Below are 27506 nucleotides of genomic sequence, written 5' to 3' on the forward strand. Positions count from 1 at the left end.
GACCAGGCTCTCACGTGGCTCAGCCCGCTGTAGGGAGAGGTCACCGGCGAGCCATGGCAGGCCCCAGGCTTTGGTTTCCGCTGCTGCTGGCGGCAGCGTTCGCGACCTGGGCAACGGCCCTATGGCCCTGGCCCCAGTACATCCAAACCTCCCACCGGTACTACAACCTTTCGCCCTACAAATTCCAATTTCGGTACCACTCCAGGTCCGCCGCGCAGCCGGGCTGCTCTGTTCTCGATGAGGCCTTCCTACGCTACCGCAAAGTGCTCTTCGGTTCGGGTCCTTGGCCCAGTCCTAACTTATCAGGTGAGTCACACCTGCCCGATCTTGTTACCCCGCCCTGAAAGAGCTGCCTTGGGACAGCCCCCTCAAATCTCTGCAGACACCCACCTTTTGTTTTTGCCCAACACTTTTATCACACACTCCATTTCCTCTTGCCCTTCTCCTACTGCTTGCTGTCCTCTCAGGCACTCCCAGGTTTAGTCCATTCACCCCTTCACTCAGCTGACTTCTAGGGCCTGGCTCGTCTGTAATCCTTCCTTTGGCTATATTAGGTACTCATCCCAGAAATGTCTACGGTAGAACTGTAGTTCAACGAAGATATCAAATTGTGGAAAATTGTGCCAGTAGACATCTAAGATGAGCATTCTGATCATATTCAAGGGAGGCTGGGGCTCCATGAATCGACCAGTGCTAGGTAGAAGAGACCAGAGAAGACCCTCAAAATTGGTGAGACAAGATTCAAAAACTTATGCCAAAGTACATTAAAATGTCTGGCACATAGTACGTCCAGTAAATGTTTAAATTGTGAGAGAAATCAAAGAATACTTTCACAAGGAAGTGAGTTTCCAGGAGCCATTTAAAATGAGGTGGTAGGTATAATTAGCTGGGATTGAGAGGAGGGTATTCCAGGCCAGAAGAACCTTGAGCAAAGGGTTATGACTGAGCACAAAGTTCTAACCTGGTGAATGTGATGGGCTGGGGCCTGGAGAATGGGTAAGGATGGGATTGGGAAAGTATTCACACAGATAGATCTACCAGATACTTAGGACATCATTGTTCCTGAACAGAATAATCCCATCCCTTCTCTCAGTCCTTTTGTTCTAAAATGGAAGATTATCATGAGTATCTGTATCCTTCTGAAGGCATTCTTAGTATTTGCATTGCTCATCCTTAGATATTAAATAAGTGACTAAGTTAAGTGGCATTTAATCAATCTCCTAAAATACCTCTTTTGGTCATTCCATAACTATGGCTGCAACTGGCAGATATTTTGTAATTTTTTAAATTGGCTATATTAACATAAACGGCTACTTTGTGTAAAAGTTGTTAAGAAGGCATTGATATTTTTGTTTATTTCTAAGATCATCAAAAAGAAGATGATTTGGGCTGGGGATGTTGCTCAGTGGTAGAGTGCTTACATAGCATACACAAGGCCCCAGATTCAATCCCCAGCACTGGAAAAAAAAAAAAAATGACTTGCTGGTTTTATTTAGTATTGCCTTTCAAGTTTCAAATTAGAGCATTAGCATGTGATTCCAGAAAAAGGAGAATCATATGACTCCAACTCATAACCTAAACTCATGTTGCTCTTAGCTCATTATAGAATTATGGATACATTGAGATAACCTCTGGGTGATGCAGGAGAGAAACAGATAAGTTCAGGTAGCTAGGCCGGGGAGAAAAAAGAATGTGGTTAGTGTGCTTCACTCTAATTGGGCTAGTAATTAAGTACTTTGTAAGTATCCCCTGGCAAAGATACTTCCTGTATAATGCCGAGTTGCCAGTAAGTTTATTATTTTAAAAGCAAAGAGGAAGAAAGTATGTAGTAGAATTATTTTTCTTATGAAAGGTCATGTGGAAAATGGAAGGAGACATAGGGAGGAGTCATGAATAGATTGTCTTTGGAAAGGTGGTAAGTAGCAGGAGCACAGTTTTTAGCTGAGGAGCAAAATAATTGTATTTAATTTTGTATTCCAGGGCCTGGATTTAGTTAATAGGAGTCCTCAATTAACCTCTTTACAAGCTGCCCTGTTTTTGCCTTTATTACCTAAATCATAACACTTTTCCAATAAACCTGGATAATTGGAAGTTACGCCCAAGCAGCTCAACTTTCAAGGCATGTATGTGTGTGAATAGGCGAGGTAGTTTGAGCCTTGTATATATAAAAAAAAAAAATCTGAGTCTTATTTCCTTAAGCTCTCCTTCTGGCTTGGATATTCTGGAGGATCCAAGGTCTGAAATATGGCTTATTTAGGAGGCACCCAGAGAAGGTTATTTTATTATTTGTTTATGTGCCCTCAGGCACATTGCCTAATTTCCAGGCTTTTGGGTTGCTACTACTTTTTTTCCATATTTTTTTTTATTGGTGCATTATAGTTGTACACAGTGATAGGATTCATTGTTACATATTCATGGAGGCACACTTGTAACAATGTAATTTGGCTAATATCATTCCCCAGTTCCTCCTAAAATCTGCTTATATTCCAGGCATAAGAAAATAGTTATGAATGTTTTGCAGTCTTTGAAAGACTTTACAATAGAGGGAAGAACTGTTGATTTTAAAAGTAAAACGGGGCCAGGGGTATAGCTCGGTGGCTGAGCACTTGCCTAGCATTTGTGAGACTCTAGGATTGTTCTCTATATCACAAAAAATAAAAATAAGTAAAAAACTAAAAATAGCCTGAACCCCTGTGATACCCTTTTGTCCATTTCCTTCCACCCTCTTCCTCACTTCCAAATAGAAGAGTGAAGTAGGGCATGGGGGGGAATTTTGTCAGTTGATGTCTTGTTGGGTTAGTTTTTAACAGCAGGTGTGGACATTTGAGCTGTACAGCCTCATGCTAGGACATGTTGTCAATTTCTTAGCCTGTTAAAGGCATAAACATCAATCCCCTTCATCCTCAAGAAAAGGTCTACTCTGAAAAAAAAAAAAAAGAGGTCTAACAAATGAATTAAGAACTGTCCGGGAGGGGAGGGCTGGGTTTGTGGCTCAGCAGTAGAGCGCTCTCCTGGCACATTTGAGACCCTGGGTTCCATCCTCAGCACCACATAAAAATAAATAAACAAAATAAAGGTATTGTGTCCAACTACAACAAATAAATAAATAAATATAAAGACTTTTCTCCCTTTTTTGTTGGGCCACTGACAACAAAAGCAGCTAAAGAGAAAAGCAGAGGTGTGAGAGGTGTATGTGTGAAGAGTTTTCTGTACCTCAAGGTTTATGGGTCTTTAGTCCATAGAAATAAATTTATAGAAATAAGAGAATTAGATTTGATTTTATTCTCTTCCTAGGTGCAGTGCTTCTATCGTAAGCTGAGGCAGTGCTTAAATTTCAACAGTCAATTGAGTTCCTGTGGAAGTGTGTGCTCAGATGCAGGAAGTGGGGCTGCTTGTAAGCTCAACTGTCAGAGAGCAACCTCCTTCTTTCGTAAAGTTTTTGGGGTTGTGGGTGAGAAGGATACTTATAGGTGAAAAGTATAACTACTGTACTATTAAATCTGGTGGTAACTGGTAATAGGGTGCCACAGTAGTGGCTTTCTTCTTTTGACTGGAGCTTCAGTCCTAGATTGGGGTGGATTGAAGAGTTCAAGCCTATGTTCTTCGTTTCTTTTTTGTTTTTTATTGTTTTGAATACTTTTTAGTTGAAGATGGACACAATATCTTTATTTATTTTGAGGATTGAACGCAGTGCCTCTTGTGTGCGAGGCAAGCGCTTTACCACTGAACCACAACCCCAGCCCCACCATATTCTTTTATATGTTGGAATGTCACTTGTTGATCATAGAGGATAACCAAACACATGCCAGTGGAGTCTTCAGTCTCCTGTAAGACATTCATGAAAAACTCTTCCGAGAAGCTGCTCCTTTGATGCTGTTAGACCCCAAGGTAACCTGCCCTGGGCTACTCCAGCCAAATGATACACAATAGAGGTTTGCTCTGGAAAAACTTACTTATTGGAAAAAAAGGAAGTAGAAAATGGAAGGGAACTAGCATTTATTGAATGTCTGGCACTCAATGTTTATTATGCCCTTTAATTGTCATAATATCTTCTTGAAGTCAGTGTTATATCCCCATCTGTCAGAACAGGGCATCTCACAAAGTGACATGCCCAAGGTTATACAGCTAGTAGTGTTGGGGCAGAAATTCCAATCAGAACTGTTTGTCCACAAAGATTTTGATCTTGTCACTGTGCAGTCTTGAAGTAAAGTCATAAATATCTTTGACAAGCCAGTTAGCAATTTGGAAAACTACTGGCCTCTGGTAGGGTTAAGCTCTGATCACATCTTAGTGCTAATTGCTTCAAATAATAACCTCTGACATCTAATTGCTTATTAATGCTCAGGTGGTGAGTGTGTTTATTCCTGCCCCATTGTTATCAGATTCCAGGACCATTTCTGACTCCCTTCATTTTATCCCTTCTTAGTATAAATAGCATTTATTAACCAACCATAATTTGTCAATAACAATAGGTCCATATATGCGTGTGTGTGTGTGTGTGTGTGTGTGTATAAAATTTGTGTGGGACTACAAAAAAAATTTTTTTAAAGAATGTAAGATAATTTAGGAGATTCTTGGGGTTTACATCATCATTTGTAGTTTAAGAAAATGAAAATCTACTCTTTAGGTTTTTGGCGTTGTTCAAATTTAAGTCCCTGAAAATATTAATAGAATTACCCTCATCCTTGAAGAATTTATAGTCCCTGAAAGTGGAGATACAGATATATAATAAAGTGTGTGTGTGTGTGTGTGTGTGTGTGTATGTATGTGTGTGTGTGTGTGTGTGTGTGTGTGTGTGTGTTTTGTTCTGTGGTAACTGAAGTGTAGGGTTCTTTGAGGGCGTGGAAGAGGACACTTGACTCAAGGGTGGAAGCATGGGAGGAAGGTGTGTGTGTGTTTTGTTTTTTTTCCCCTAAAAATGCACCTTTAGTATATCACAGTTTCTAGGGTCAAGAACTTGAGAGTTACTTTGGTGGATATTTCTGATTCATACTCTATTATGAGGTTGCAGTCATCTGAAGGCTTGACTGGTACTTGTGCATCCACCTAGAAGGTGTGTTTTGAATGGCTTTCACAAAGTAAGAGTTCATGTAGACAGACATACTGTTTCCTGTAGACAGAAGACCGTATGAAAGGCCTTCAGGTGAGAATCTTTCCAACATATTTAAGAAACTGAAGGTCAAAGTATAGCTCTAGGGTAAATCAGTGAGTTTTGAAGCTAGATACATAATAGATGAAAGGCCATTAAATAAGAAAAGTAGTGAGATTAAACTCTGGTTGCATTGGGGATTTGTGGGAATAGGACTAGAGGAAAGCCCACTACAGTGATCTAGGTAAGAAATAATAGTGGCTGGAGCAGGATGATAGGTATAGGGACAGAGAATACTAGAAAAACTGAAGAGAGATTACTGGTGGTATGCTTGGAAGTTGTGAGGTACATTGGAGGGAAAGATGCTGAAGGATGACTCTCATATTTCTTTAGCAGTTTTGTTTTAATTGGTTCTAGAGATTGAACTCAGGGGCACTCAACCACTAAGCCACATCCCTAGTCCTATTTTGCATTTTATTTAGAGGCAGAGTCTCACTGAGTTGCTTAGCGCCTCTCCATTGCTGAGTCTGTCTTTGAACTTGTGATCCTCCTGTCTTAGCTTCCCAAGTTTCTGGGATTACAGGTGCGCATGTCACCAGCACCAGCATTCTTTATCAGTTTGAGTGTTCTCATTTGCATGTTGCTGCCTCACAAAGAAAGAGAAAAGGATGGAGTAAAAAGAGAAAGATTGATTAAGAGGTTGAGAGGTGAACTGAGTATGATAAAAAATTTCTTTTTGGATTTGTCAAGGGAGGTGTATCTTAGCAAACAGCTAGCTACATGGAACCAAAACTTGGGAAATGAGTTTGAACACTTCCAAAAGATAAAAGATATAAAGGTGACCATGGAAGGATGGTTGAGGAGGAGAAAAGGATATTGTTGGAAAACTGCTAAGCCAAAATGTGGGTTAGTTCTTCCTCCAGGGTATTAAAGTCATCTAGGTGGAGAGGAAGGCTTGGCATTAGAAACCAAAGTGTCCAAGTAAATAACAAAGTGACTAGGAAATTGCCATGTTGTGATAAAGAGAGGCTCTAGATTCAACAACTGGATGGCATGAGCCACAGAAGGGAGCTGTGTTTTCACTTGATGGTGGGGGATGGATGACCTAGAAATAGCACCAAGTCTCAATCTCGGTATGAAGAGACCTTGCCTCTCAGAACAAATTGTAGAGATAGTGGTGTGTGGTGTCTCTAGGGAGAGCCAGGCTTCAGTTAGAGAGTAAGCAAAAGTGCTGAGAATGGTTGGTAGTTAAATAATCATACAACAAAACTTCAAGAGTTATTCAAGGGTGGGTGATGTGGTCAGTAAAAAGGAAACATTTATGGGAACGGGAGTGTGGGACCAGAAATGGGCTTATATATTGAGCAGAGTGACAAAAGATGTTAGAGGTAGGACATTGATTTCCCTGACTGTAAGACTGCCAAAAATCTAAGTTCCATATACCAAATGTGTAAGAGTGTTTTTCAGTTTGGAAAAAAATTAAATTCTTATATCAAACACAAAGTAAATTCCAAGTAGATTAAAGATCTGAAGATTTAGAATATACCATAAAAGCATTAGAAGGAATCCTAGAATTTATTCTTATAATCCCAGGAGTAGAAGAGGCCTTTCTAAGCAAGCAAATAAAGAAAACTATAAAGGAAAAGACGAACATATTTAACTACATAAGAATTAAAGCAAAGAAACCACAAGATTAAAAAGATAAAGGTCAAAATGGGGCAAATAGTTGCAATCTTAAAAGATGAGGCTAAAATCTAGAAGAGCTCACAAATCAATAAAAGAAAATTAACCAAGAAAAGTACAAAGAATATAGTTAGTAATTGCAAAACAATGCATAAATTCAGTCATTATTAAAGAAATGCTAATTAAATTTGTGTTTTTGTTTTGTTTTGTTTTTAACCAGGCTGGCAAAGATGAAAAAGAATTGAGATGATCTAATGTTAGAAGGATGTGGAGAAATGGGCTCAGATATGTGGGTTTGGGTAAAAAATCAACGCAATAATTTGAAGAGTAATTTGGCAGCGTCATGACCGAACTTTTCACATCTTCGGCCTAGTATTTGCATCCCTAAGAATTTGTCCTATGGAAATCTTTCACAACTGTATATACACACAAATATTTGTTTATTAGAACATTGCTTCTAATATTAAAAATTTAGAAACCTTACCAAATGTCCACAAATGGGAGAGAAGTTAGTTAAGGAGTTTTCATCAATGGAATTTTATTTAGTATTTATAAATAATGGTGTGAATCTCTAGATATTGACATTGGAAGATCTATAAATCATTTTGGTAAATGGAAAAAAAGTTATATGTATTTAGATTCCATTTTTGTTCTAAAAATTAATATCAGTGTATTTACAAAAAATTGGAAGGCTGTTCAAAATGATGACTGCAGTTACCTCTTGGAATCTAGAATTATAGGAAGATTTTTCTCTTTCTAATAAGAGTAGGGTAAGGAGGGACAGATCAGAGTTTTTAAGTAGTGGGGAAAGGGAGCTGAAGATGTAGCTCAGTGGTAGAGTAGTTGCCTAGTAAGTATGAGGCCCTGAGTTCAATCCCCAGTACCATGTCGGGGAGGGGGGTTTAGAGAAAGTTGGGGGGAAAATGCCTTTTTTTTTTTTTGTACTGAGGATTGAACCAGAGGCACTTAACCACATCCCCAGCCCTCTTTTGTATTTTAGTTAGATATAGGGTCTCACTGAGATGCTTAAGGCCTTGCTAAGTTGCTGAGACTAGCTTTGAATGGAAAAAAAAAAAGTCTTAATTACAACTTAAAAAAAGAAAAGCAGCAAGATGGGAATGAGAGAAAGGGAAACATTCAGCATTCACCTGTGGACTGGAGAGAGTACACTATGAGTAGTTAGTCTCTGGAACGTGAAGAATCTTAGGACTCATGGGCAACTGCACCACAGTCTAAACTGAATTCAGCAGCACTGAGAAGCCCCAGACTCAGGACAGTCACCTTCTCATTTCCCACTTTACTGGATAAGAAGTTTCATAGGGATGCCTTTGCCTCCTCCCTTAGCCACACTGATGTGCTTCCCATGCTTGGAATGTATTTTCTCCTCTTGGTGCTTAGCAAACACAACTCAGGGTTCAGATCTTACTCAGAGGTTAAACCTTCTTCCCTTCCGGAAGAAGCAACAGTATGTACCACAGCCCTTATCACACTGTTTAGTAATCATTTGTATTTGTCTCTCCCACTAGAAACTATGAGCTCCTCAAGGGCAGGGACCAGGGCTTGTTTTTCTTTTTAACTGCCCCAGCACCTAGCACAGTTCCTGATGCACAGTAAGTGCTCAACATATCTTGGTTGGAATGAAGAAATGAGCAGGCATGAATGATTTCCAGGCCTCTCATTTGGCTGAGTGTGGGGAGATGAAGCCTGCTTGTGGTGTGTATGAAGCTGTGTATGTGTGGAGGTGGGGAGACAGCAAAGTGGGTGTGGGAATAAACTTTGGCATAGCCTAGGAGAGTATCAGGGAAGGGAAGACATTAGAGTAATAAGGTGTCAATGGCTGAGTTGACTTTCCTAGTTTTCAATCCAGAAGCCAAGCCAAATGCCAATTTGTAACTAAATCCAATGTGTTTCCTCCAATCTGCTAGGCCTCTGTGAATTAAGTGCATTAATATAATGGAAATGTCTTGATTCAAGAAGGAGCAGGGCTGGTGGAGGAAGAGGCTATTGTACATTAAGATAAAGATATATAGTTTCCAGATACCCTAATGCAGCAAAGAGTTCTCCCTTCCATAGAAGTGGAGATACCTATATCTTTGGACTTATGGACTTAGAGGTTTTTAGAATATTGTTTTGAAAAGTCTGTGTGTCTTTTTAGCATCCTCTAACCTAATAATAAGACTTTAGAAAAGTTCTAGGTTTGGGTATATAAAAGTGATCTCTATGTTAACCATGTTTCCCATTTATGCTGATTATTATGTAGCATAATCATTATGCATATGTCGCATAAAATGCACTTTTTTTTAATTCTAGTATCATTCATTTTTTCAGCAAACATTTATTGAATGACTACCGTGTGTCAGGCACTGGGAGTACAGAGACACTGAGATTGGTCCCTGCTGTTGAGGAACTCACAGCCTAGGTGAGGAGATAGACAAATAAACAGCATATATTAAGATACGCGTTATGAAAAATGTATGTGTACATTGCTTCGTGATCACATAGAAAGGTCTCTAAGGAAAGGGTGGGGAATGACAGAAAAGTTGTATAGAAGGAAAGCCAGAGTTATTTCTTAATGAGGAGAGGTATGGAGGGAATGCAAAGTTTGTTTCAATAGGAGGAAGCAATATATGGCAAGAAAAGTATGGAGAGAACACGGCATCTTCAAGGATCTGAAAAAGCTCATTGAGTTGTAAGTGAGAGTTTCTGCACAGGAGTAGGGAAAGACAAGTCTCTTCTGATGACTATTAGTGGCTTCTGAACTTCACCTCTAAGAGGCCATTTGTTGTTTTTTGGGTTTTTATTTTTGTTTTTATTTTTTTGGTATTGGGAATTGAACCCAGAGGCACTTTACTGCTGGGCCATATCCTCAACCGTTTTTTATATTTTATTTAAAGATGGAGGTCTCACCAAGTTGCTTAGGGCCTTGCTAAGTTGCTGAGTCTGGCTTTGAACTCATGTTCCTCCTGCCTCAGCCTCCTGATTCACTGGGATTACAAGCATGTGTCACTGCGCCCCAGGCTTCATGCTTGCTAGACAAGTGTTCTACCATTGAGCTATATATCCTCAGTCCTTTTCATTTTTTTTTTAATTTTTAGTTGTAGATGGACACAGTGCCTTTATTTTGTTTTATTTGTTTATTTAAATGTGGTATTAGGGATCGAACCCAGTGCCTCACACATGCTAGGCAAGTGCTCTACCACTGAGACACAATCCCAGCCCTCATTTTATTTTGAGACAGGGTCCTGGAACTTGTGATCCAAGAATGTGCTACTGTGCCTGCTCATTGAAGGGTTTTAAGCAGAGGCTGTCATAACCTGATCTTTATGTTGAAACACTCTAGTGGATAGTAGAGTGAAATGGGGTATAGATGGAGGCAGAGAGAGATCACCTGGGAGACGTTTTATAATCATCTAGGTGAGAAATTTCAAGATGCTAAGTTAAATCTTTGGCCCAATAGGGGCAGGGGAAGTGGCATGTGTTGAGAAAATAAGGATTTGGTCTGGGGCTATAGCTCAGTGGTAGAGTACTTGGCTTGCCTAGCATGTGTGAGGCCCTGAGTTCAATCCCTAGCACCACCAGGAAAAAAGAAAACAGATAATAAGTATTTTGTAAACATGACTTGAGTCTTTTTACTGTTGAAATCTTACTGCTCAGCAATGTTTGACACATTGGAAGACAGTTTATAAATATTATTTTGAGTGAATGAATTTGTGATCTACTCAGGTGGAAAGTGTGGTAGAAGGAGGAGGTTTCTTGTTTGGGTAAATAGACTGTGCTGTTATCAAAGCAAGAGAGAGGATCAGCCAGTGAGAAAAGAAAGAAGAGTTTTTGTATTTGTTTTTAAGATTCAGGGTGCATTTGAGATAAGCTGAGCAGAAACATACGAAGTCTAGGGCTCCAGAAGAATTAGCTTGAAAAGATAAATTTGTAACTTCAGAGTACTGTGGGAGTGGATGGCATTTCCCAGGAAAGTGTAAAGTAAGGAGAAAAAGAAATCTGGAAGCTTAGAAACCCTGGAGAACACCAGCACAGAGGGATTGGTAAAGGAAAAAGAGAATGAGGAAGCATATTCAAAGAGGAAGAAGGAAAATCAAGAGAGAACAGTGTCCCTCTAGTGAAGTGAGTTTGTCAGTATCTTCTGCTGCCAAGTGATCCCAGAAGTAGTGAATGGTGTCTAAAATATTAGCTCTCTGACAGCAGAGAATTTTGTCTGTTTTAATCACTGCTATATCCCCAGCACTTAGAAATAAGCTTGACACATAGTAAACATTCAATAAATAGCTGTTGAATGAATGACTGGATGAGTTGGAAAGATTCCACAGAACCTTAGTGAAGCCATTTTCATGGGAGTGATGGCAAGGGAAGTCAGATTATAACAGATTGAGGGGTACATAGGATGTAAAGAAGTGTGGTTATAAAGAGAAAACAAAGAATGACCACGTCCATGAGCACTTACCTTGTGCCTGACACTGAACTAAGCACTTTACATATATTAACTCATTTAATCTCCCCAGCAATGCAGTAAGGTAGGTACTATCATGAGTCCCATTTTACAGATGAGGAAACGACAGCTCAGAGAGTAAATAACCTGCCCAGGGTCCCACAACCAGAATTGTTAGGACCAAGATTTGATTTCAGATTTGTCTGTCCTTGAAGTTCAGCTTCCAACAGCCCAGGCTACATTTCTTCTAGAGTTTCTTTGTGACTGGAAGTTGAGAGAAGGGGTGAATGTTTGAGATGAACTACAGTTGAGACCAGGAAGACTGCAAAGATTTTAATGCTGATGGGAAAGAATTGGTAGAAAGAAATAACTCAAAGACTTTGGAAAAAAGAGAAATAATTTATACAAGAGGAACCTGAGGAGAGGTCCAGAGCACAGGTAAAAGGAGACCTCTTTCATCAAGATGGAGAGGAGAAGGTTAAGACAGGTGTGTGTTGCAGATATCTGGGGGAAGGGAGAAGGTAAGCTGGATGGGAGTTATTTTTTAATTATCTGCTAGGACTAAGGAAATTGGGGATCAACTTGAGGAAAGTGGTACAAGATTGAAATAGCTATTGTGGAAAATAGAAAAAAAAGTGATAGAAGATTTTCAGGGCAGCCTTGAGGGCCCAGCCAAGATGGGAGACCATGATTTTACAGTGACCCAATCCTGCTATTCTGTTTTTTCCCTTCCCTCTGATAGGGCTAGTAAGCCGGGATAAGGGGGCACAGAAGGCAGAGGTTAGATTGATCCAGGGTTGAGGGTTTTGCACACTGGATATAAGTAAAACTAAGACAGGTTGTTAAGAGTATTGGCTAGATTGCATCTGAGGTGATGGATGTCCACATCTAGGCCAACAGGAAGTTATGTGAGGCTGAGAGAGGACTAAAGACAGAAAGGACTTGAAGAGTTGTACAACTATAGTCTGGAGAACGTTCTATAGGGACTTTAATAATAAGAGAGTCCTTGTTCTCAGAATTCCATGTCCAGAGATGACCTGTCTATGATGAGGAAGGCAGAATCATGCCAAAAATGGAGAACAGACATAGAATGAACGGCATGTTATCTCCACACTGAGAAGACTAACAAAGGATAACAGAGATACTTTTGTTTATTTTTTATTGTAAATGCTTGTGTAGTGTTTGAATTTTTCAACTAGTGAGTACTACCATTTTTTTTTATCAGATACAACATTTTTTATACCTTTATTTATTTTTATGTGGTGCTGAGGACTGAACCCAGTGCCTTTCACTTGCTAGGCAAGCGCTCTACCACAAGCCACAACCATAGCCCCTACCTTTTTAATTAAAAAAAAAAAATGCAAACTTTTCAATGGAAACTCTACCTTCCCCTTCCCTCTCAAAGAGAAAGAGTTTAGATAAAAGCTGTGAGATGAGTGAGCTGCAGAGGTAGGAGGCTGTGATAATGAAATGGAACCTGGAGTCACGAGGTTTTAGTAGACGGAATCTTGTTCTGCCCTGCCATTGTTTACAGGACAGGAAATGGAAGTCCTGAAACTTGAATCTTACTCGGCTTGGTAGTAGCAGAACCAGAACCAGACCAGCCTTTCCTGATTTCCCAGCCCACTACTCTGTGTTCCTCAGCACCCGAGGCTTTAGAATTCCCTGCTGTCCCAGTGGGGTCCACGGTGCACGTGTGCATGTGATTGCCCGCTCACCTGGCTGTTTGCCATACCTCACTTCCCACATTTCAGTTCTCAGCACAGGGGTGTGGGTGTGGGTGTGGGTGTGTGGAGAGGCAGCTGGCTGGCCCCTGCCTATTTCCTGCTCTCTTCAGAGCTCGTACAGTGGCAACAACGAGGCGGAAAACCACAGTGATGATACTCTATTTACATCCTTTTAGATGACCCAGTGTCCCTCCTGTTTTGCCACCTCCCTCAAATCTTCTCTCTCAGAGTTTATCTAAGCAGCAGCTGAGCCTCTGAATATACTTCTTTAACAGCCACATGAGTCACTGAGAGCATTTAGGACAGGATTCTTTACCATAGTGGTGTCATTCTGGAAAAAAGTGCTTTCATATCCTTCAGATCATCCAAGAAAATCTGTGATCTAGGACTATAGACATAAGGAATAGAGTGCAGGTGTGTTTTAGAAAAATAAAAAGATAATATAAAAAAAAAAGTATTTTCCTATGTTCCAAGTGATAGTTCGGATAATCCTGCTGTTTGTGCATCCTCTCCTGTTTTGTCCTCAGGACAGTGACCATGGTAGTTGCATGTGGATGAGTTGGGATTTCTCCTCATTTGGCAAACGAAGGCCCAGAGGATTAACAGAAAAGCTCAGGACTTTTGCCCTCTTTGGATGGCTGCCAGAGATAGCTCCACACAGTGATATTGAGGCTCCCAGATGGGCTCAGTTAAAGGGGTGCCAAGGAGGCAAGGGGCATAATATAGTTTAAGGAGAAGGATTCTTTTATAGTTTTCTTTGCCCCTGCCATCAGATTAAGTCCTCAGTTTTCAGAATTTGTTGCAATGGATTTGGAGAGGTTCCCTGTCTGATTTGGGGTGCTTACGATGAACCTACTGATTCTGCCTTGAGAGCAGTCTCTGAGGCCTGAGAGCCTGGTTGTCCTTGCATGAAGAGGGGATGTATTTTTAGGATTAGGATATAGATAAAAGTTAACCATACCCAGAGTTGCCTCAAATTCCCATCTCCCTGCAGGGTTTAGGCAGGCATTGTTGGATTCCTTATTGGCTTGATTCTTGGCAGATGTGAAAGCTGAGTTGCAGTCATGTGGGAATGCTCAGGAGCTTTGAGCTGGCTTCCTTGAGATGCTCGGAGGCTCCCAGTTTTCTTCTGCTTGGAGAATGGGTAACATTGGGATTCTGGTTTGGTTCTGAAGTCTCTCTCTCTGCTTTCTTCCAGACCATCTATTCCTTACTTTGTAGTTCCAGAGAAAGTCATGGATATTGTGCTACCAGTGGTGTACATATGATTTCAGGAAAGAATAGGGAGGGGACCCATTAATTTTGGCACAATAAAATCAGAATCACAGAAAAAAAAATCACAGAAAACTGGTAGGAGGGTAGAAAGAGATGCACATTTTGACTATGGCATTTTTTTCTGCATAGACTGGGGTCTGTAGAGCTACGATATGTTAATTCATACTTGGTGGCTTTCGTGTTGAGCAGAAGTCTGCCTTGGATAGGATGGGGAAGAAAACAGGTTGGGCTGGTGATCGTGGGCCTTCTTTGAGGCATCAGCTGCATTCTCTGTGTGCCCTGTGTGTGGGAGGTCTGTCTGTGCCAATGTGAAGGAAGACCAGATGTTGAGCTGCAGCTTGATGAGAAGCAGTTTTTGAGGCCTTGGAATTGTGTGTTTGGCACAGTCTAGACAAAGTTAGAACTACCACCTAAATCATTCCTGTGTGAGTCGGGGCGGGTTACTGGGGAAGAAAAAAGCACAACCAGAACAAAAGTTGAACATGACCAGAAAGGGACAACACCATGGGTGAATATCACATCTTCCCTTTCCTGTCACCACAGTATATGAGCTGAGGGATTAGAGCTAGGAACCCTTCTGCAGGGTCTTGGTTTTTACCTATTGTTGCTAGTGGCAAGTCAGCCATACTGTTTACTCTATTTTTTTTTTTTTTTTTTTTTTTGCAGAAAAACAGGAGAAAATAAAGAAGAACAAGTTGGTTGTCTCTGTGAGCACAGCGGGATGTACTGACTTTCCTACTTTGGAGTCACTGGAGAACTGTAAGAACCACACTGCCCCATGTCCTAAAGAGCAGGCACTTGTCTGGAGATATGATTCCAGATGTCCTGACCTAAGCTTCTCATGACCTGAAGTGCCAAAAGCCATAGAAGATGAGTTTTTCTCATATGACCCTCTAACCAGTACTTAAAGGTCGGCTGCAGAGTGTTGCACTAGCTCTTCACTGAGTCCCATAGGACACTTACCTTTTGGACTGGGTACATTACTTTTTGAGGACTGTGCCAGAGTTTTGGGTTGTGTATGCTGAAACAAAGCTATGTCATTAGTCCTATGACTGCCTCCTATCTTTCCTGAGCAGCAGATTGGGAACCTTTCCAAAGTGAATATTTGAGTCTTTGCTTCTTTCTCACATTCTTAGATGAAGTAGTTGAAAGTCTAGAGAAAAAGGGGAAACAAAGGCTTTGGGAATGCTGGATGCTGGACTTGCCCCTTCAAACAGCCCTATCCCCTTTGCTGGTAGGAGATACCATACCTTCTGCTGGAGGCTAACAGGACCTCATGTTTTGGTTAGGGGAAAATGACCCATAATCTGGGTGTTGCTTGCAGAGAACTCTGCTCCAGCCTGACTCTCTTCATGCATCATCTGCCAGGGTCTGACCACCCTTCAGCAGCCTGCCAGGGGCTTTGCACCTCTCTGAAATATTAAAAAAAAAAAAAAAATGTGATCTTATTGTTTTTGTTTCTGTTTTATCCAAGGATTTATATAGACCATCTTGTCTATAGTCTGAGTAAACCTTAACCAAATAAATTATTTTTGTTATTTCAGACACCCTGACCATAAATGATAAGCGGATTTTACTCGTCGCTCATAGTGTCTGGGGAGCTCTCCGAGGTAACAAGTTGGGGCTGATTAAGGAAAGAGAAAGAGATGGGGGTGAGAGAATGATGTGGGAATATTGAAGTTGATGGGATGGGAGAACAGGACTGGGGCCCAGTGAATACTCCCAATATGGCTTTCTTTATAGAGACAGTTGGAGTTTCCCCATTCCTTGCTGCTACTTCCAGAAGCTCCCATGTGGCGCACAGTACAGGGGGAGAGTGCAGGGGACAGGCAGCTAGCTATGAGAATAAGCAGTACTATCACAAAAACCACCTGTCCATCTCTCACTCCAGGCATATGACTGGAAAGGGTCTTTGAAAAGGAAAACTAAGCCAGGTGCAGTGGCATGGGCTTGTAATCCCAACACTCAGTGGCTGAGGTGGGAGGATCACTTGAGCCTAGGAATTCTGGGCCAGCCTGCACACAGCCAGACCCCATCTCTTTAAAAAAAAAAAAAAAAAAGTGTGTGTGTGTGGTGGGGGGACTAATAAAAATATATACAGGTAAAAGGTATTTTCTGGAGAAAATGAAGGCTTACCAGCCTATAGGTGATAGGCCCCTACCCTTTCTCTAGATTTACTGAGAAGGTGTTTGGTCCCTAGACAAATACTTAGCCAGGTGCCTCTACTACTTTTGGTAAAGCCTCTGCCAGTGAATATGAGCTAATTCTCACTGAATTCTTTGTTTTAGTTGGGCTTTATTACACTGCCTTTCCTCCCTTCTTTGGAGATGCAGCATATTCCCTTCTCTGCCCTCTCCTACATTTTTAAAGGTGCTCCTTAGTTTGGGGAAGGGGCATGTCAGACTCTAAAGTGCTGGGTATCAGAGTGGGGAGGGGCCCATATCATAGGTTCCAATGAGCTTCACATTAGGTCCTGCTTGACCACTAAGGTCTTATGGATTCTTTCATTTCAAAATTTTGGGACTCTGGAGATCCTTCATGGATTTTCTGGTGGGTTTCTATAAGTGGGGCCTTAGCTGTTGAGAACATGAATCACTGTGCTTGCACCTTGATGGTCTCTAAGAGACTATGTCAAGGCAGTCCTTTGGGGGGGCAGTTGCCACCCAGCACACTTCAGCTGGTCTCAGTCACTACAGAGGAAGAGTAGTGAGTCCTTATCTTCCAGATCCAGCCTCAGGCTCCTTAGAAGCTCAATCTAATGATTACTTTCTCATAATTCAGTCTGAAAGAAGTAAGACCAGTAGACCAGGGTCCCTCTTATTTTATTCTCTTAGCTCCTAATGGGCTTTATCCATGGAAAGCTTTAACTCCTTGCAGTCTGGCTTGGCCATGAATTAGCCATCTTACATCTTTTTATTATTATTTTTTTAATCTTTATTTATTTATTTTTATGTGGTGTTGGGGATTGAACTGTGCTAAGCGAGCACTCTACAGCTGAGCCACGACCCCTGCCCCCATCTTACATCTTATTGTAACTTTAAGGCTCAGAAAATATGGAGGTGGTATATGAGTTTTGAAAGTTAGTGTGTTGCATGGAAAGGCACTAAAACTACCTTCCAAAATAAAATACAGAAGCAAAATGTAAACTGACTTCTTGGTATCTCCTTTTTATAAGTGTTGAGAATCGTGAAGCCTGCACTACATCCATTTTCACCCTATGCCTACACATCATATTCTGCCTTAGTTACAACTTTCCAAGACTCCCCAAATTTTCACCCTCTCTCCACTTCTCCACAGGCCTGGAGACTTTTAGCCAGGTGGTTTGGAGATCGTCTGATGGCGCGGTGAGTATGGGCCCTTAAAAAGTACTCCCTGGGCTGGGATTGTGGCTCAGTGGTCGAGCACTCATCTAGCATGTGCAAGGCCCTGGGTTTAATCCTCAGGATCACATAAAAATAAGTAAATAAAAGAAAGATAGTGTGTCCAACTACTTCTAAAAAATTTTTTTAAAAATAAAAAGCGGGGGGTAGGGGGCTTCTTTATGCACTCTGGGATTTTCTCAAAAGTCCTGGAAAATAATGAGAGTCCTGGGAAGATTTTGTTTTGATTTAGATGGGGTCCTAGTGGATTTGGATAAATATTAGAGGAGATGTGAATGGAGAACTTTTTTGATAGATTGGTCTATTTAGAGTGACTATAATGGATTATTCTGAATCATTTAGTAGTGACCTTGATACCACATTGCTTTGAAGAAAATAAACAAGTTAACAATCAGGAAAATCTAATCTGTATGGGACACTTGTATTTGGTATATGGGACAGTTATATTTGGCTAAGTGAGATGTTTGACCTCTGGGAGGGTGGCTGCTTATGGTCTTTGATTGGTGGAGGGCATTGTTTAGGGACATAGTTATTCTTACAATATCCTTATAGTTATTCATAGGTTGGCTTTTCAGGGATCTTGGGATAATCCCTTTGAATTTTGACATATTCAATGTTTGATCTGCACAGTTCTTTGTCAACAAGACGAAGATTGAGGACTTTCCTCGCTTCCCTCACCGGGGTTTGCTGTTGGATACATCTCGACATTACCTGCCACTGTTTAGCATACTGGACACACTGGTACACAGGCCTTAAGGCTTTATTCATGCATAGAGTTCTGGAGCCATGGGGCAAGGGATTGATCAGGTTCCATATTCCTAAAGAGTAGGGGAGAAATATATGTAACTCTCGAAGCCCCTGGGGAAAATGTAGACGTGACCTGCTCCAAGACTCAAAAAATATCATGAGTGGTTTAAATCTATGCCACAGGTTACTATGAACCAATGTTCAGTCTGTTTCCAAGAGTACAGTGAGAGTTTTAGGGAATTGGCTCCTCAGCATTCTTTATGTAGGATGAAGTCATAGGAAAGATGTGTTTGAAGCCTCAGCTGAGGAAGTTCCTAAGTCTGTTGAGTTTAATGTGGATTCTTAGATAACAGTTGCTCATTAGTTCATGGGTCTGCCTTTTCCTTTCCTCCTCTGGTGGAACCAAAGGAGTTGACACATGGTTCAGAAGCCTCAGATTTATGAGTTTGGGGGAAACCAAGTTCCCAGCAGGTATCATGATTTGATAAACATCAGTCACATAACCCAATGCATATGGTAGGAAGAAGTAAGTGTAGGTCCTAAGACTATCTGGGGACTTTTGGAAGATAACAGCCTACCATAGTAGTTACAGTGTTCATCTCTATGTGGCCAGAATTCATCTTTCAGCTGTCTTTGGCTGTGTCCTAGGAAAGAAGAAATCCCCTGAGTCACCCCTCCATGCCAGGCCCTTTCTGATGAGGTGGTTTGATAGGCTGTATAAATCTTTCACTGCAGCTGGGGCAGGTTGAGGCTTGTTGGGGTGTGTGGAATTGCCTGCCAACCTGCCCAGTTTGAGGCTGAAATCGGAGAAGCTGTGATAGATTCATGGTGTGTGCTCTGACCTACAGGATGTCATGGCATACAATAAATTCAACGTGTTCCACTGGCATATTGTAGATGACTCTTCCTTCCCATATGAGAGCACCACTTTTCCAGAGCTCACCAGAAAGGTATGTCTTGTTTCACTCAGCCTAAGCTTATAATAGGTCCCTGGCTGAGCGTGGCTAGAGCCCCTGCTGGCAAGGACAATAGCTCTTATCCTAACCAGACACACTGACAGAGGGAAAGGACAGTAGCTTTGGAATCAGGACACTTGGATTCGGGTCCAAATTTTGCCATTAATTTGCTCTATGACCTTCAGAAGAAAATTTGCTGTCCTCATTTGCTTTTTATTTATATTTATTCTGTTAAATGGAAATAATCTCTACCTTGTTTATCTCACTGGCATTATGGTGCTCAGATAAAACAGTAGATGTGATAATGGTGGGGGATTATGATAAAGATTCTTGAAGATAGTTTTGGTATCTGGGGAGTGGTGGAAGCATTTTGAGTATCTTCTATTCTGATAGCCTTCAGGAAATAAGATCTGAATCGTATCTTATGCCTTCCAGGGGGCCTACAACCCTGTCACCCACATCTATACAACACAGGATGTGAAGGAGGTAATTGAATATGCTCGGCTTCGGGGTATCCGTGTGCTGGTAGAATTTGATACTCCTGGCCACACTTTGTCCTGGGGACCAGGTAAGAATAATGTTTGGGATTGGAGGGATCTTCTGATGGTTCTTAGAGTGGGGCTTCAGGGCATTGGCTCTAGGATGTGGCATGTTCCAGTTGTGGTCCTTGGAAGAATGTTTTCTATAAACTTTTCTTACCTGGGAATTTAGATAGGGAAGAACTTACTTTTGGATGGACAAAGGAGTCCACTTTTTATTATTAAAATATGGGCAGATTCGTCTCAGATCCCCATGCAAAAATTGTTGTGCCCCAGAGCAGATACTGAGGAATCTAATCTCATTAGAATCTGATAGAAAGAAGCTTGGGGTGGCCTCCAGAGGTTATTCAAACAGCCACTACTCCTGCTTACTCTCTTTTTCTGTGTAGCTCCTTTAACTAGGTTTTAGTTTGGACTAAAACCTAGTTAAAGGAAGATTTTGAAAGAGGCTGCCACCTGGTCTCAACCCCAAGAGGGGAAGCCTCTGGGCCAAGAGAAATGCCCCTTAGGAAATGTAGAATTCTGCGTAATAATTGATCCCACAAAGAGGAGGAGATAGGAAAGATTGTACCAATTTGGCTCCATTAGGCTCAGTCCCCTTTATTGCTTAAGGCCATTTGAGAAGAAATGTCCTTTTGGAGCAAGGGTGAATTCTATTGGAAGCAGTGTGTCGAGGCAAGAGTGTATCCATTAACAGTTGTCTGGTTGTAACCCAGCCTGTCTCTGATTGTGAACATGTTCATATTCCTTTGATTGTGACTGAAGAGGTGGTCACAGTTCCTATGAATGCCTGTGTGTGACATTTATGAACACAAGTGTCTCACTCTATGAGACTTAATGTCCTTACATGTAGAACTAGAGTGTACATGGGTCTTTTTCTTTTCTGGTTTTTTTTTTTTTTTTTTTTTTTTGGTACTGGGGATCGAACTCAGGTATTTGGAACACTGAGCCACATCCCCAGCCCTATTTTATATTTTATTTTAGAGATAGGGTCTCACTGAGTTGCTTAGCACCTCACAGTTGCTGAGGCTGGCTTTGAACTTGCAATTCTCTTGTCTCAGCCTCCCAAGCCACTGGGATTACAGGCATGCCCACCATACCCAGCTTTTTCTTTTCTTTCGAGACAGGGTCTCACTAAGTTGCCCAGGCTGTCCTCAAACTTGTGATCCTCCTCCTTCAGTATCCCAAGTATCCGAGATTACAAATGTGTGCCACTGTGCCTGGCTGGTTCTGACACTCATGTGGGGTTCTCTGTTGGCTTAGGTATCCCAGGGTTATTGACTCCTTGCTACTCTGAGTCTCGGCCCTCTGGCACCTTTGGACCAGTGAACCCCAGTCTCAACAATACCTATGAGTTCATGAGCACATTATTCCTGGAGATCAGCTCTGTCTTCCCAGATTTTTATCTTCACCTTGGAGGAGATGAGGTTGATTTCACCTGCTGGTATGAGCCCTTTGATCTTCCCACCCTCCCTGATGAATTGTTTACTCAGAGTAGAGGTCAGCCCTGCATAGCTGCCTGGGTCAGCTGCTGCTGCTTAGGGCCTAACCTCTAGGACACAGCAGTCTGTCTCAGCCCATAGAGGCCCTACCTGACTTTGGCAAGGCTGTCAGTGCAAACCTCTCTTCCTCTGTATTTTCAGATTCTTGAGATATTTGTGGAAAAATATCCCAGCTCAGAATTATCTTGGAAGAATCCAAGATAGAGATAAATAATCCCCGTTTACATAGGCTTAAAATAGTCTGATTGAAAAATCAAGAAAGAGAATTCAAGATTAATAGATAACAGTGTACAATTAATATTAAATCATAAAGTCCAAACCCTCAGATCTAGTGAGCTTAAAAGAGGCTGTGAGGGCTTCATCTAGAATTAGGCACTAAAGTTGGATTCAGGGAAATAGTTTGGCTTTTGGGACATGAGGAGTGGAAAATATTTTTGGAAGAGAACAATGTGAGCAAACAGATGTCAGGGGACAAGGATTTGCAGTAGGTAACAGACAGCAACTCTTGGCTCCTGCTGGAACAGCAGCAGATGGGAAGTCAGAATCCAGTGTGCTAGAGCTCCCAGATGAGTCTTGGACCCTAAGGATGAATGTGAATTCTCTTTGGGGGTTTGGATTTCAGACTCTTTCAAACTCAAACTCATCCTTTACATATCTTGTTTGGTCACACTTTGCTCATTTACAACTTTTGAGATCCTCAGTGATTTGGCTCTTTTAAGTGAAAAAAGATAGTTTTAAGAGGCCAGGTCATTAACCATCAGGCTATAGGCCTTTGGGGTGGTAAAAGAATTAATTTTTTATTTTTTCTTGGGATTCAGGAGATCCAACCCAGATATCCAAGCCTTCATGAAGAAGAAGGGCTTTGGTGATGACTTCAAGCAGCTGGAGTCTTTCTACATCCAGACGTGAGGAAGGAAGGAGGGTAGAGTGTGTTTGGGGCTTACCACTTTCCATATCAGGGCTGGGCCCTGCTTGACAACTCTATGGGCACCTGAAGGGTCACCATGCTCTATCTTTTCAGGTTTGGAGTGGTTGGGTACCAGCCTTGGGAAAGAAAGATACCTTCCAGTCAGGGATGGGCCCCCTGGCCAGGCTCAAGTCCTAGAGTACGGACACACAGCCTAGAGCCTGTCTGAGCTGAGCAGACACTTTCTTGACACTTCTCTCATTCCCAGGCTGCTGGACATCGTCTCTGCTTATGGCAAGGGCTATGTGGTGTGGCAGGAAGTGTTTGATAATAAAGTAAAGGTGAGCCAAGGGCAGAGAAGAAAAGGAGCCTCCAGTGACATCTACCTCTGGTCTCCCTACTCCTCCCTTGCCTCTGCAGGGACCGATCCTCCAGTTTGGACTAGGTTTTAAAAGGTCCAGGCACTTTGGCCGTCTCTCCTTCCCCCTTTAGAAAGACTGCACAGGTGTGAGCCCCAGGTTTAGATGTCAGGATCACTATAGACTAGAATCACTGGTTACTTGAGATTCCTGAGACTTGACTTGATGGGTTGGATTTTCCTTCCTGAATCAGAGACTAGGGTCTAGGAGAGGCAGATTGCCTTCATCCTTGGACCCTAAGGATGAATGTGCCTTCTCCTTCATTATTGTTCAGTAAGATCCCAACCCTTGTCTTACCCCAAGAAATATCTGGAGACTCTTGGACATCCTGAGCCCCACTGCTTGCCTCCTTTGGCTCCCAGACAATATTACTATCTCCATGTGGGAGAGGAGAACAGCAGAGAGCTATCTTAGGGTTCTTGGACTCCTTAGCTCTGCAGTGGGGTATGAGCTCAGTGGTTAGGAGTCACAGAGCTATCCTTTGTGCCAGGAAACAGAGGGTACATACATAACACCCTTTAGCCTAGTTTGCTTGCCTAAGAAAGAGGCCCAGAAATCTTCTCAGTTCTATACCATTAATGCCCTTTGACCTTTTGCAACAGATTCGGCCAGACACCATCATACAGGTATGGCAAGAAGAGTTACCAGTAAACTACATGAAGGAGTTGGATCTGATCACTAAGGCTGGCTTCCGGGCCCTACTTTCTGCCCCCTGGTACCTAAACCGTATAACTTATGGCCCTGACTGGAAGGACTTCTATAAAGTGGAGCCCCTGGATTTTAAAGGTGAAAGCAGGGCACTCTCCTTGCTGACCAAAGATGGCTGGGACTCAGGAGGGAGGCAGGAAGCTCTGGGCTAGACATTCCTAGAAATGAAATGACCTGTCTGCAGAGAGGGCCACATTGGGACAGTGGTGGTAAAGGAAGCCTAGAGTTACACCTCTCACGGGCCCACTGTGGTTTCCCCTCAGGTACCCCTGAGCAGAAGGCTCTGGTGATTGGTGGAGAGGCCTGTATGTGGGGAGAGTATGTGGACAGTACAAACCTGGTCCCCAGGCTCTGGTAAGGGCTTTCTGGAAGATATGGAGGGTTGGGCTTGAGGGCAGGGGTCCTCCTTTTCACAGTCAAATCCATCCAGCCACTTCCACACTAGTACCTTCCTTTTAGGCCTGAGAGAGTAGGTGCATTGCATTACATTCTGTTTTGCATGTAATACTTCCCGTGTGACTCCATATGTCCCTCAAGCAACCCAGTAGGTATGTGGAGTAGTGATTATTATCACCACTTTCCAGATAGAGATAAGGACGCCTGGAGAACATAGGTGATTTGCTCAGGTTCCAATACTAAGGGTCCATGATACTTATAAGATTTCTCTCTGCTATAGTAGCCTCACCAAGCATGGCAGGTGTACTGAGTTTACATTTGAAAGACATCTGCTGCTGCTGTCAGTACCAACTAATGATGCCTTTAAGGCTTACTCTTGTTCCCATTTCTTTGGGAGAGGAGGAAGGCTAGATCACTATCCACATTTTAACAAAAACGGAGCTGGGCCCCAGAACTGCCTGGGAACCAATCAGCCAGGCTCTCACTTGGAACAAGGTGTCTATCACATTCTTTGGTTTTGCGCCACTCTGGGGCCTGAACAAAAGGCAGTAGCCTGTGGATGTCCAGCACCCTTCCAGGGAACACAGGGCCAATCTGCCACATACATTTTTTCCTTCAGGCCCAGAGCAGGGGCTGTTTCTGAAAGGCTATGGAGCAAGAGTTCAATGACTGATGTGAAGTTTGCCTTTCAACGTTTGTCACACTTCCGCTGTGAATTGCTGAGGTAAGCAGGCTTTGGGTCCTTCCCAAAGTGGGTGAGGCAAACTCAGAGCTTGGGATCCCTTACTGAGAAGAACAGAATGGTAACAGTAACACTTACCTTTTGACAAGCACTGTGCTTTACAGTGTACCTTGTCTCACTGGATTTTTACTACAACCCATAACGTAGATAAATTTTACCTCCATTTTAGAAACAGATGACTGAGGGGCTGCGGGTATGGTTCAGTGGCAAAGTGTTTACCTAGCATGCACGAGGCCCTGGGTTCCATCCCCAGCACTGCAAAAATAAAATAAGATAACTATAGCACAGAGAAGTTAAGTACCTTGCCCCATAGTCACTCAAAAGCAAGATTTGAATGAGGTTGGCTTTTATGAGCTCTCATGATATCCATGCCTTTCGGCCTTATGAGAGTCATTTTCTTGGTTTAGTCATTGACAAGGTTTTTAGAACATAGGGAACATCGCTTAGTTCAAAGTCAACTTTTGGGTTAAGAGTCAAACATCCTGGGGTCTAAGGCTCAATAGTCTGTGATGTCCTGGATGATTGTTAGTAGGTTCCTTGCCATCTGTAAGCATGTTGCCGCTAAAAGAGATTGTCAGGGCTTCAAACTAGTGAGTCTAAGACCTAAGGACAGGTGTTCATGCCCAGTACCTGGGCTGGACAGCACCTCAGTCTCCACCATCACTGCTTTAAGCATATTAGAATAGAACCAAGAATGGATGGCTAACCAAGAGCACTGGACACCCCTCAAGCATCTACATCTTCCAAAGGGACTAAGATATCAGGGGATGAGGCACAAACATAGGCAAGCTAGAAATAGGTGTTTCCCAGATCACCTGGGTACCTATTTACAATACAGATTCTTGCCAACACTTTGTCTCACCCCAAGTGAGAATCTCTAGACGTGAGATCTGCAAGTAATTTTGGTACACGGTGACCATTTGAGATTTACTGAAATGGGGAAAGAGGCTTTTGACTGTGGTAGAGGTGTTATTGGGGGTATAAGACTATGGGGCTCACCTTGTTATTTCTTCATGTCCTCTTGCAGGCGAGGTGTCCAGGCCCAGCCCCTCAACATAGGCTACTGTGAACAGGAGTTTGAGTAGACCTGAAGCAGCAGCCCCAGGCACCAAGGAGGGTGCTGGCCCTAGGAGAGCAGTAGTGGGGCCAGGCTTCCACTGCATCCTGGCCGGGGGAAGGAGCCCCTTGCCCACGTGCCCCTGTGCCTGGAGAGAAGAGGGTCAGTGCTGGCACTGGTGTTCAATAAAGAGTGGTGTGTCATTTTTCTATATGCAATGTGGATTATCTGTGTAAAAAGAAAAGGGGGAAAAAAGTGAATGGCCCTAGGGTAAGGGAGCATCCAGGACTAGCCTCTTAAGAGCAATAGAGCTCAGCAGGGCCCAGCCAGGTTGGGGTCAGGACCTGCCCCTTGAAGGGTCTTAAAGTTGAGGGCTGGGAATGAGATCTGTCGTCTTTCTACTGCTCTGCTTGGCCTATGAGTTACGTCAATCCTTTCCCACCCCCCATTCTCAGCCTGGTCACTTCACTTCTGTGTCACCACCTCCAAGGTTTTTTAATATATGGGGCCTGAAGTAGTGGTGGGCAGAAGCAAGGGCTGCAGCCATACCCTTCTCCCCAGGCAGACTCACTTCCCTGTCCTGAAGCTGCTACTCTGCCTTGGGTTTCTTGCAACTTCAATTTCATTTAACCACTATTTAATGTTATTGAGCCCATATTGTGGTCCAAACACTTTGAAAAGTTATTTAATTTAAAGGATTTGTTCCTCAAAGGCCCTTGTTAACTCCAAAATGATGTAGATTCCAACTCCTTCTTTCTACCCTGTTTTTATTTAGCCCATAGCATCTTCCCAGGAAATGGATAGTACAGTTGTCCCTAAGGGGCAAGAATATGGGCACATGGCTCTGGAAGAAGGATTTTGCACACGTGACCTGTTTTTTCTCTAGATTTCTCACTGTGGATCAGACTGCCCACTGGTGGTTTCCTGTACAGTGACAACATAATCTGAAAGCTGGGGCAATGGTGGGCAGAAATCCTTGAGATTTCTTTGGACCTATTCAGTTCTTTTGCCTCCCAGGCTGGGAAGACAATGGAGAAGTTCCAGGCATTTCTTTCCAAAAGCTTCCAGTGTGGTAGATACAGAAGCTCAGGGAAGGTAGGAGTGAGAAGGGATCTGAGCACCAACCTATAGTTCCTCAATCATGTTCTTTGGGGGGGATCTGATTGGAGGTAAGCCAGCTCTGACTCTTGTGCTTTTTCTGCAGGGAAAGGGTGACCAATTTCTATTAACATAATTCTCTTGGAATTTTCACTGTTAAGCCTAATCAAGTCTAAGATTCTAGTCTAGAGAGCCATAGGCTAAGGCTCCACACCTAAGGAGCCTCCTTACCACTAATATTCAGAAAACTGGGGTGGCCCCAGGGAAGGACCCTGTAGAAACGCTGCTACTCTTCAAATCCCCCTGCTTCTCTCCTGATTATAACTATAGTGCTCCTATTTTTTGGAATAATGTTCAATAAAATGAGCAGATACTATTGTCAGTTTTAAGTCAATGAAAAAAATCATAAAAATATCAAGTTACAGCACAAAGGTTCTGGGCTTTCTTAGTCTGATTGTAAACATTTTCTTTATTGTTATGTTTACCATTAAAAAAAATATTGGTCAAGACTATCAGTGGGCGGAGGAGCATGCTGGACCCCCACCTCCACCATTGTCTCTCTGGTCCATTAACCTGAAGAGATCATCATTATATCTTGAACTCTCCACAGGTCAGAATCAGTGATCCACAGAGAGCATCCAGTCTCTTCAATACACAAATCAGTGTTTCCCCATCTCACCTCTCCTCACTTGGGTTGTGCACTTAATGTCCCATCTGTACAGGCCTAGAATACTTGGGCTTGCTAGTGTTCTCTGTGCACCACCTGGGGGCAGGAAAGTGCCCAGATGGTTCCCTGGCTGCAGTCATCCTGGGAACAGTCCTCACCCATCCCCTGCTCTC

General features: G+C 42.5%; 1 protein-coding gene across 1 annotated transcript; it reads left to right on the plus strand.

The window, feature by feature from the left end:
• Hexa (hexosaminidase subunit alpha) lies at positions 1-25781 on the plus strand. The gene is made up of 14 exons (XM_005316766.5): positions 1-306; positions 14882-14974; positions 15760-15825; positions 17513-17559; positions 18226-18336; positions 19191-19292; positions 19734-19866; positions 21101-21281; positions 22158-22244; positions 22515-22587; positions 23268-23451; positions 23637-23727; positions 24389-24493; positions 25539-25781. The coding sequence occupies exons 1-14, from the start codon at positions 54-56 to the stop codon at positions 25594-25596; spliced, it is 1584 nt and encodes a 527-aa protein (XP_005316823.1). The 5' UTR covers positions 1-53; the 3' UTR covers positions 25597-25781.
• Positions 25782-27506: the final 1725 nt, after the last annotated feature.

Source organism: Ictidomys tridecemlineatus, chromosome 5 (genome assembly GCF_052094955.1).
Source record: "Ictidomys tridecemlineatus isolate mIctTri1 chromosome 5, mIctTri1.hap1, whole genome shotgun sequence".
Taxonomy (NCBI): Eukaryota; Metazoa; Chordata; class Mammalia; order Rodentia; family Sciuridae; genus Ictidomys; species Ictidomys tridecemlineatus.

Coding starts and splice junctions, on each gene's coding strand:
- Hexa (XM_005316766.5), top strand. CDS start 54: ATGGCAGGCCCCAGGCTTTGGTTTCCGCTGCTGCTGGCGGCAGCGTTC. Junction 307..14,881: donor GCCCAGTCCTAACTTATCAG/GTGAGTCACACC, acceptor TTTTTTTTGCAG/AAAAACAGGAGAAAATAAAG. Junction 15,826..17,512: donor TGTCTGGGGAGCTCTCCGAG/GTAACAAGTTGG, acceptor ACTTCTCCACAG/GCCTGGAGACTTTTAGCCAG.